Source organism: Syngnathus scovelli, chromosome 2 (assembly GCF_024217435.2).
Source record: "Syngnathus scovelli strain Florida chromosome 2, RoL_Ssco_1.2, whole genome shotgun sequence".
Taxonomy (NCBI): Eukaryota; Metazoa; Chordata; class Actinopteri; order Syngnathiformes; family Syngnathidae; genus Syngnathus; species Syngnathus scovelli.
Window position 1 is genome coordinate 8,090,505 of NC_090848.1, and position 10,386 is coordinate 8,100,890.

Below are 10,386 nucleotides of genomic sequence, written 5' to 3' on the forward strand. Positions count from 1 at the left end.
AACGCTCCTTCTCCCTGCTTAGTTCTAACTCTGGGAACAGAGAGCAGACCCGTGCCAGACGATCTGAGAGGTTCATAAGGGATCAGCAAGTAAGAAATATACTTACACCATTCAGAGCTTTCTAAGACTTAACATCACTGATTGAAGCTGAGCCCTGACTTTTAATCGTTCCTCTTTGGTTCCAAAAACAATCACTTCAGTTTTATCTTTGTTTAATTGGAGAAACTTCTGGCACATCCAGTCATTAATTTGTTTAATGCATTTACTCAGTGTTTGTATGGGATTATAATCTCCTGGTGATATACATGATTATCAGTTATGCATCTGTATTAATGCGGAGCTCAACTAATGACCACAAGAGGGCGACCTTTTGTTCCTTGTCGACGATTCAATGGTTGTCTCCGGCTTGCCACAACGGGAAATCAAATCACATATACTTAATGCATAACTGAATAAATTGTGTTCACCCATAGGCACGGGTTTGTTGAGAAATAAGAAGCTTGTCTTGAATTAGTGTAATGTAAATTGGGTGCAAAATTACTTGATAAAATTCATGAGAAAATGTACCTCAAGAGTACACAAAAATAATGAGCCAGATGCTAATTAAAACACAAACTGCTTTTACTGTACACTTGAATGCCTTTTTTGACACGTAGATGAAATTTGAAATCATTTCAACAGAATTCAAACACTGATTGTGGTGGACTATTTGACCCGAATGAAGGCATGGCAGTTTTGCTAGTTTAGGATTTATTGTGTTAACTGCGGAATCTGCTGCTTGCTCTCCAGTTCTTCCAAGATTGAGCTTTCCTCCTTGTCACTCTCCGGCAATATGACGACTGGACACCATCCTTCACAACTCCCACTTGCTGACCCTGAGGTCTCTGTTTCACCTGCTTGACAAAAAAAAAAACACAATGCAACATGGTTTCCCACAGATCCATCAGTCTTATTAAACAAAGACAGTCAGACTTTTACCTTCATCGCTGGATGAGTGTAAATCCATGCACGTACTGAAAGAAAAGAGGAATTGAGTAAATAACAATCAACAAAAAAGTGCTTTATAATTTTCAGTAGGATACACAAGGCTTGATTAGATTGAATGTTTTCAGGATTTTTGTAAAATAAAAACAGGCCAGGACCATTGTATAGTTTTATAAAGCTGTACAGCAGAACTGAAACCGGATTTATGTACTCCGGTAGTGCTTTAAGATAGGAGTTTAATTTCCTTTGTGACCACTTTAATAACTCAAAAAAACTCATACTTCGGATCAAAAGATGTGAGGGTATTGAATCCAACTAATTACAATCGCTCCACTTTGAAATACAGTATATCGATATGTATGTGTTTGTGCACATTTTGTAGTCGATGGCTTTGTCAGCACACGCACGATGATGGCCAGTCCCCTCTGGAGGATGTGAGGTCGAGCACTCTCCTCTCATTACGTAACCTTTATGAGTCGACTGGCGTCCTGTGACTTGAAGCCTTGCTGTTCTTACGATTGTAAAAGCAGTCTCTAGGTAGCAACAGTTGACATGCTAGGACTGCTTATTTTACATTAACAGTCAACTACTAGATGTTCCCTGTTGTTACACATTTAGTGGCTTGCGGGAAGAAGGTTGATACTTTTCAATTATAGTTTTGTTTATGAAAAACATCCCTATCATCAAATGCCTGTGTGATTGTTTTTCTGCCATAGCTGCCTTGTTTTTCTTTGCTATGTTGAACCCTTTGCCCTGAGTTGGACGTAAGACAAGAACTCAAAATTGAGAAACACACCAATAGGAGCAGCACAGACTATTGAATTGAAGCATTAAATAACAATGGCGAACATGATTATTTCTTCAGATTATTTTTCATCATGTCATGTTTCGATAAAGTACAATTTTATAAAGCGCTATTTTCCTAATTAAAAAAAAAATAATTCTAAATTGTCTTTATTAACTGTGAGACCGGAACGCTTAAGTAGTTTCTCGGGTCTGCATCGTGGCTTACCTGTAGTCTTTGGGGGATTTTATGATCCCCTTCACTTGTTGCTGTCCACCGTCACTCTCCAGTGATTTCTCTTCTTCATAGGACAGAAGCAGAGTCACCGTGTAGTTCATATGGGAGTTATTGTCCCAGTGATCCCCCTCAGTGGTTTCATAGCGGACAACGAACTCAATGCGAGAGCCGTGGGTGACGTAAGGGGGCGCAAAAGACAGCTTGAAGGAGAACGTATCTGTCTCCCCTTCATTGGATCCGTGGAGATACTCTGCGGGGTGATCGAAGTATGTCACCCAGTTGTCCATGGTGGACCTAATGTAAACTGCCTTGTGGAAGGACACGTTGAGCACCCGCACAAGGCCACTAAAGGCGAGGGGCTCATCCTCTATGGGACCGACGTGTTCGACGCACACTTTATGATCGCGCACGGCCTCCAGCAACGCGCCTTCATCGGGGGGCTCAAAGTCCGGGTGCACAAGGAACACCGGTTCTCGGTCAGGTGGGCGATACTTCGCTCGCTCTTCATCCCACTTTGCAGCGTCCTCTTCGTCCTCCGACTCGAAGGTGATGAACTCGCGGACGTCCACGAGGTCTCCGCCTGTCGTGTCTGCGAACGACACTCGCTTTCCGGGGGACAGCGATGCTTGGATGCGCATGTACTCGGCAGTCTCGTCGTGGATGGACGCGCCTCGTCTCCTGGGCACCGGGGAGCATCTTGGGATCAGGCGCACGTTCTCGCTTCCCTCATCGTCGTCTTCGTCGTCGTCATCATCTGCCAAGTGTACCTCTGCCTGGTCAGGTGACCTGCCAGTTTTGATGGGAACGAAAAGACTCTCTTGACCTGGTATGGTTAAAAAAGACATTTTTGCTCATATGCGGACCCCCGAGAAGAGTAAATCGACTTGCAGCGACAGCACTGGCGGTGCATTATGCACAGCTCGTCTCCTAGGTTAACGTGCGCTGTTAAATGTCACGCATGGGAAACTTGTTCTGCCAGGCCTTGTGATCGTGTATCCCCTGCTAAAACATCACACTTTGGCCGCTGTCGAGGTCTAATTTTAGTCTTGACCTACCGGGATCTCCATGTGTCTCGATGTGTCTTCGAGTTGGTATGATCCCCCCCTCCCCGCCCCCTTGCAGAGTAGCGTTTGGTTTGGGCTGGCTCGACGCCGGCAAATGGAAATGTGATATTACGGCCTACATTCCCAGGAGGAATAAAGTCAATTCCAAATACCATTACAGCTAATTAAAAACGGCAATGTTTTATGAGAATGTGTTAATGTTTTACGTGATCGTTTTTTCCTGCAGCCTGTCTGCACAGCTATGGGAAGCGGGCCATTTAAATTTGCTACTAGTACCGATACCAATATTGATCACACATTGATGACACAATTGCACTTGAGTATAATTCTCATGTATGTGTATTTTACCTGGTAATTTATGTTTCTGACAACATTTGATTTTTCCTTCCTGTAAATTACAGGCTTGTTACTCATTTTCAAGGCCAGTGAATTGACAGTGATCAAATAGCCTAAATAAACAGAGGCAAAGTAAATAAGAGTTGAGATCCTAATTGTTTAAAATTTTAAGGTGTTACGAGGCAGAAAAAAAGGAACAGCAGCACTAGAGGACCATGTCCATGAACTATAACTTAATTGATAATTCAAATAATAAAATATTTGGGGAAAAAAAGAAAAATAATAATTCTTTATTTTACACCGAAGTGAAAAATTCGCTCACCAACAAAGACAGACAGCTCTGAAATACAATTACATACATAAACCAGTATTTTGAATTTTGTAAAGTAAAAATAAAAAGAATATTTAAAAAAAAAAAACTGCTGAAAATGTATTCGGTCTTAATGAAGCGTCCATCGTACACAACTTGGTCGCAGTTATTACCCAGTAAACACACCGTTGAATCCTATTGGTCGAGAGCTTTAACCGCGACGTTCTACAGCCAATCGGAACATTGTTATTCCTTTGGATAACGCGGATCGTAAGATAAAGGATTTAGCTAACACAAACTAACACAAAGGACGCTCTTTTCACGTTGCAACTATAGGATAGCGACACGATGCAGTTCGTTTGATCGTCTTTTGTCTTGCTCGACTTGCCTTTTTGCGGAAATGAGTCGCCCCGACTGCGAGGATACACGACATGGGTAACGTCGCGCTAACTAGCGTTAGCATCTAACGGCTACTTCCTGTCGTTTCCTGGAGGCCACGACCAAGCTGCATCCTGCCCAGTCGTCATAAAGGATGTGGATTCCGTCAAGAGTTGTCTCATACAATCGCGCTACCAACGACGCTTATCCAGCGTGTTGAATCGAGTGTGAGTGGGTACGTTGAAATTTCTCGCCATTGTGTTCGCGGGCTACCTAGCCTGGTAGCTCTTTTGGCTAGCTCGCCAGCATGAGTGAATTGACGGATAGCAAGCAGAGCGCCAACTCCGAATCGAGGAAAAGGTTTCCGTCACCAGACCGGGATGAGGGAGGCTCTGTTCCCAACAAGTCCTCGAAAGCGGATGACGCGTGTAATGAAGTGCAGGATGCCTCGGAGAGATTCAAAAACGGGGAAAGCACCGAAGCCGCTGGGCAAGAGAGACATTCTAAGCATGAAGAGGAAGTAGAAACTTCGCAAACTGCACACAATCCCAATTCTGCACCTGTCAACAACTCTAATTCTGATGAACACCAATCCAAGGAAACCCAGTCATCCAAGGCGCACAGATATGCTGAAGCGAAGAACGATGCAGATGCATGCACAGGAGTCGATCCTTGCAATCTTATGGACCAGTCTGATTCTGACCCGGCAGCCATAGCAGCTGCCGAAGCACTCGCCAGCCTCACAGGTGGAGACGGCGAAAACAGCCGAGAGACTCCGTGCTCGTCTAAAAGAGCCAAACACGCCAAGCAGGGGAGCAAAGTCAATCACCGTGGGGACCATCAGATCCTCAGAGCTCATTCTAAAACACGGGCAGCTGCTGCAGACAGCTCCACGTGCCTGCGCAGCACAGACAAAGAAGATGCGGATGATACCGCAAACGCAGGTGAAGGTGACGAATCCATGTCTGGATCTTCTTCCGCACCAAGTTCCTCTTTCCCGTCTGAGAACGAGGACAATGAGGATGGTGAGTGCGCCATTGTGTCTGTTAAGATGGCTCCCAAGATGAGACAGTCAGTGGCTCTCCTGGCGCAGGTACAGATGAAACTGGAAGCTATCGAGAAGAAAAGCACCTGGTTCCACCAGCGCCTGGAGCTGAAGATTGGCCGCATGCGCCAGCCTCACCTCGATCAACGTCGCGCCATCACAAAAACTATCCCCGGCTTCTGGGTGACGGCTGTATCCTTCTATTCGAGATCTTCCCCATCTCCTTGCATGCTCAACTCTGAGTGAATGCCTAATCCAAGTAAACATGTTTATGCTTTACCTTGACTCTGAGGCGCCAGCTACTGAACCACCCGCACCTCTCGTCTCACATTGACGAGACAGATGAGGATGCTCTCAGCTACATGACTGATCTTGAAGTAAGCGATCCACTCGCGACGGCTTCGCTATGACAACCTTATTTTGCTGTAATGGGCCTAGGATATTTGTTGAGAGAGTCAAAATTCTGTTTTACTTATTTTATTTTAATTTTTTTGACAGTTGACATGTTTTTAACTGTTAATTGACGTACAGTACATTTTCATTCAATTCTTATTATGTAGTAAAGTGCAGTTTTCAGCCTATTTAGGTGTAATTAGGTCATTTCCCAAGTGGCAAAGTGGTTGGGACTAACTGGTGTACTGTTCTAACGACTTTCAAACACGTCACCTCCATCAGATTGACACGTTGAAGAACCACAAAGTGGGTTTCCAGATTCGCTTCCACTTCAGACGGAACCCGTACTTCCAGAACACCATCATCATGAAGGAGCTGCACATCGGACTGGGAGGTACAAATAAACACAGGGCTGTTTTTGCTTTGACTGGGCACATAATGAAGGAGCCACAAAATTAAGTACGCCAGCATGCTGGAACATGATGCAATACAGAATGGAGGATGTTCAGTGACAATGTCAGAGAGGTATTGATTAAGCTTGACGATGACAACGCAATCATGAGTTTTGGGCCCAATCAGTTAATTAAAAAAAAAACACTAACCAATCATTGATCCAATCATTAGATGGAGAAATACGTTTATTTAAATAACATATATATAGGGTTGTGTCCCTTCTCCTTGATGATATTGTTGTTAGTTTTATGTCCTCTAACAAAAAAATGTCCTCTTTGCAGCAACTGCCACGTCCATGTCCAACACCATCATGTGGAATCACGGTCACAAATTGACAGCCCATAGCGAACCCAGGAAGATGTCACACGGTGTCTACCAGACCTTTTTCAGCTGGTTTGATGACCACAGCAACCCCGCGCAAGATGATGTTGCGCAGGTACGTACAGCTGATGGCGAGCGACCCCGTAACATTTGTAAGGTTGGGCGTGCAAACTCTACCACTGGCGGTATTTTAAGTTTTAAAAGTATTGATTGGCACGATATCAGAGAGGGAGATACCCAAACATTGTTCCAATAATCTCATCTCAATTTTGTCTTATTTAGATTTCATCGAGGTATCAGTGTGGAAAGATACATGGCATTGAAATTGTATCTAACTCAGGAGGTTCCCTTGTCTTAACCTTTTCACTGATCTGTTTGTTGTCCAGATCCTGAAGGACGACCTTTACAGGGACCCTTTGAGGTACTACCTCACGCCACTCTGGCAGCCCAGAGAGAATGGCAGGTAGGTTGCATTCACAGTGGTTATTGTAAACGACCTGAATACACTGGAGTATGGGTCTTTTTAAAGGACATAGTATGCGTTCACAATACTTCGGGTGGTCGTGGATCAATAAGTAGAGCATACATATTCATTTTAGTAAATAAAATAAGTGAAACTACGGCCAACCAGTCTTTCAAGGCACCCTGGTTTGGAATTCTCGGTATTGTGGATATGCACACGCCGCGCTTTATGGTTTGGAAATCCTGGCTCATCTACTTATGCCATTCAGTGTTTTTTTTTTTTTTTTTTTGGTGTGTCTTTTTCTTTTGGGGCTGGTGCATCAACCTGACCACTTTGTCCATCCTCTAGTGATGGCGACGGCACCACAGCAGATCGCAGTGGCAATGACAATGGCTACGACTGTGTGGTAATCTCCGACTCAGACGAAGAAACTGCTGAGGCGGAACCTGTCCGCAGTGCTGGGGAGGAAGGGGAGGAGGAAAAACAAGAAGGAGAAGAAGAACAAGAAGAAGAAGGAGGAGGAGAGGAGGAAGAGGAGGAAGAGGAGGAGGAGGAAGGACTGCTGAGTGCAGGTTGGTTACTTATTGATTTATGATGTACTCACGCTAGAGCAGCAAACTTAAAAGCTCAAGGGCCTCGTTTGATTTTTTTTACATTGGACCGATGGGCTGGGTCATTTATAGATGAGGTTCAAAAATAATATTTCAAAATAAAAAAAATCATCTTATGTTTTAACTGTAACAATCAAATAAGAGGATTTGAGTTGTTAAATGCCAAAAATGGGTATTAATTAATTTGATAATTGATTATTTGTCAAATTGTTGTAGATGCATGTCATTTATAGACTCGAGCAACGTTGGACAACATGGGACACTGAGAACACCAGGACGTTAAATTTAATCTAAAAAAAAGTCTTCAATCGAATTTACCTTAAGCTGTAGGAACCTTGAATGAATGCTCTCTGTATTTAATCATCGACACTAAGAACTGTCTTCTCAGATGAGAGCCAGGAAGAAGGCGAAAGTGGAGAAATTGTGATTGACGGTAAGTCAGGTGATCTGTCGTCTGAGTATTTGAGGCTTTCATATGCAAAGTGCAGTAAAACACTGACATTATGTCTTTTACGTGGCAGGCTCAGACGACAGCGAGCAGGAGGAGGAGGCAGCCTGAAAAAGGAAGTTAGGAAGGATAGCGGGTATGCCCCAGCATCTTTTGGATGTTAGTTATGTTATGCACAAAATGTCATATTTTTGTAATGTACAAAAATATGATCTATAGATGCTTTTTAAATCAGGGTTAACTTAATAAAACCAAGGGAAGGTTACTTATAATTTTCTAGAAAAGTACACTGTACAAAAAGATTGCTTTTGGAAAACATTTTCGGCTGCCGACTTTTAGCAAAGCAAACAAATGACGAGTCATGGGAAGTAGTGTTTTACCTTTGGCTGTTCTTCCTCTTGTGATGCATTTGACTATATTGACCACATTTCAGGAGCGCTTAGATCTCAACCAAAATGTGTTCTCAGGGATGGGCCCACACTCGATTACTCAATTTGGGGCTGTGAGGACGAAAATGTCTACTCTTCTGTAGTCAAAAGATGCATATATTGTTTTCGTAAGCTTAAAGACCCCACCCCCAGCCCAACTACTCCTCGACATGGCAATGCAGCAAACATGGCACATACTGCCACAGTTGTTGTGTAGTTTGATCAGTGTATGTGAAATTTTGTCTTTAGTAGATTGACATCAGCTTTAACATATCGTGGTTGGGGGTTTTTTTTTGTGGAATTTGACATTTTTGGAAATTGCTGCTCACTTATGAGGATGATAGCATCAGCATTCAGATATTTGGATGGCACAATTATGTATTTTTGTTCATGTTCTTCCCCTGTCATTGTGCAGCCCTTTGTCACCCAAGTTGTGCTGCATTTGAAATCTCTTCTCTTGTACTGTTTTATTGATTTGAAATGCTTATCCATAGAACAATTCTCAATGTTTGTCAATGTAAACAAAAAATGGCGAGATGCTTCCAGGTGACAGGAATTGAGTGATACCGCTGACTCAGCGTTTTTTTTTTTCCTTTTATTTCCCTCTCCTAAATTAATTAGCCAGTCCCTCAATCATCATCTGTATTTCCACTGCATCTATTATTGAATTGATTAACTTGTTGAAATGTAAATGACAGCTGGCATCAGGCATCCCCAACAGCGGTTTGCCTCATGTAAAGTTTTTCTTTTTTGATTGACACCACATGATGGCAGTAGAGAAGGTGGCCAAAATCATCATTCAAGCCTTTTTTACCTTGTTTTTGCAATGGCTCTGCCTTGGTCAAATTCCACGGGAGTGTTTGACCACCTCCGGCCGCTGGAGAACGCTTGAGATTACTCGGAAGATTGTGTGATTTCATGGTGAATTAGTATATTTTAAAAGACTCAGATTACCCAGAAGATTGTGTCATTTCATGGTGAATTGGTATATTTGAAAAGACTCAGACCAAGTTAATGCGCCCAAAATTTTACAGTCAGGAACTGTCAACTGTATATAAACCTGAAAAAGAAGCACAGTGTGGCAAGTGAACAATAACAGAGCATGGCGTTTCTTGACCTTAATTGTGCTAAAGCACATATTTGACATTAGAAAAATCCCACGTTTATGTAGTTTTTTTTTTTTTTCTTGCAAATCTATTCATCATGTCATCATGTGCATGGGTTACTTTCACAAATGATTTACAAAACCAATAGATTTTGCTCTTTTTGCCAATGCAATGTTAATGGCTCAACAAATTTGAATTTTCAGGAGGTTTCCTGAACAGTGATGGTTTGAGGTATGAGGATTCTGCTCGATGCCGGTGGTGCCTTGTGGTACGAGCTTAATTCATGCCGTTACCATGCGTGCAACTGGAAATGCTCATTTTCCCTTTGAAATGAATAGAAAAGCCATTGGACTATTTTAGCCTCCCCTAATTCATTGCAGCTACTTATGTGTATGACTCTTCAACCGAGGCCAGTATAATACTATTACATTAAAATAAAAAAAAAAGCACTCAGTAATATTAGTCGTTCTTTGCAGAGGAGAAAGACTCCCAAATTAGATCACTTGTATCTGAAGGCACCACTGAAATAATGATAAATAACTGGCACTTCAGAATGGCGGCACTGTTGTGCAACACTGACAGCAGTAGTTCGCCAATAGGCATTTAATCATGAGCATCTTGAATTCACTAACATTGCATCAGTTTGTGTTAATTTCACATCACTATTTTTGACACCCCCCCCCTTGCGGTTTACCTTGTGTGCTTTTGTAGAACATTGTATCCTTTTGTTGCTTTGGTTATTTTTCATTTCGTTTGGGATGAGATGTCCACCGTTTAACCTAATAAAGTAGGAAGTTGTTTCACTTTGCAGTTGGCTGTGTTCTTGATCTGTATATACTTGCACTTGCCACCTGACCGTTTTTTATTTGTCGCCACAAGATGGCAGTATGCTATTGTTGGTCACCTGTCTGTTGAATTTATTGGAATAAATGCGTTCCATAGCACGTCTGACTTTGATAAAAGTCTTTCAGGTTTAAATTCTTCATGATAATCTAGTAACCCATAATACAGTTGTGATTTTTTTG

The 10,386-nt window shown here is 42.5% G+C and overlaps 2 protein-coding genes across 3 annotated transcripts; one reads left to right on the forward strand and one right to left on the reverse strand.

Moving 5' to 3' along the window:
* Nucleotides 1–603: 603 nt before the first annotated feature.
* LOC125988364 (protein phosphatase 1 regulatory subunit 3A) lies at nt 604–3,079 on the reverse strand. Of its 2 annotated transcripts, none has more exons than XM_049753478.2 (3): nt 1,997–3,079; nt 979–1,013; nt 604–896 (listed from the first exon to the last, which is right to left on the reverse strand). In XM_049753478.2, exons 1-3 carry the CDS (start codon nt 2,848–2,850, stop codon nt 751–753), a joined length of 1,035 nt encoding a protein of 344 aa, XP_049609435.1. In that variant the 5' UTR covers nt 2,851–3,079; the 3' UTR covers nt 604–750. The 2 variants fall into 2 exon arrangements, with proteins under 2 accessions (XP_049609435.1, XP_049609436.1); XM_049753479.2 differs by having other exon boundaries at nt 604–893; nt 1,997–3,074.
* Nucleotides 3,080–3,933: 854 nt separating this feature from the next.
* On the forward strand, nt 3,934–10,164 carry tspy (testis specific protein Y-linked). Its single transcript, XM_049753477.2, has 8 exons — nt 3,934–5,330; nt 5,438–5,515; nt 5,814–5,925; nt 6,266–6,420; nt 6,692–6,768; nt 7,117–7,340; nt 7,768–7,812; nt 7,901–10,164. The coding sequence occupies exons 1-8, from the start codon at nt 4,401–4,403 to the stop codon at nt 7,936–7,938; spliced, it is 1,659 nt and encodes a 552-aa protein (XP_049609434.1). The 5' UTR covers nt 3,934–4,400; the 3' UTR covers nt 7,939–10,164.
* The last annotated feature ends 222 nt before the right edge of the window (nt 10,165–10,386 follow it).

Bases quoted from the DNA above. Each gene is read 5' to 3' on its own strand.
- tspy (XM_049753477.2), top strand. From the start codon at position 4,401: ATGAGTGAATTGACGGATAGCAAGCAGAGCGCCAACTCCGAATCGAGG. The intron at 6,421-6,691 runs GTACGTACAGCT...TTTGTTGTCCAG, and splicing joins CGCAAGATGATGTTGCGCAG to ATCCTGAAGGACGACCTTTA. The intron at 6,769-7,116 runs GTAGGTTGCATT...TCCATCCTCTAG, and splicing joins CAGCCCAGAGAGAATGGCAG to TGATGGCGACGGCACCACAG.
- LOC125988364 (XM_049753478.2), bottom strand. From the start codon at position 2,850: ATGTCTTTTTTAACCATACCAGGTCAAGAGAGTCTTTTCGTTCCCATC. The intron at 1,014-1,996 runs GTAAGCCACGAT...CTTTTCTTTCAG, and splicing joins AAATCCCCCAAAGACTACAG to TACGTGCATGGATTTACACT. The intron at 897-978 runs GTAAAAGTCTGA...TTTTTTGTCAAG, and splicing joins ACACTCATCCAGCGATGAAG to CAGGTGAAACAGAGACCTCA.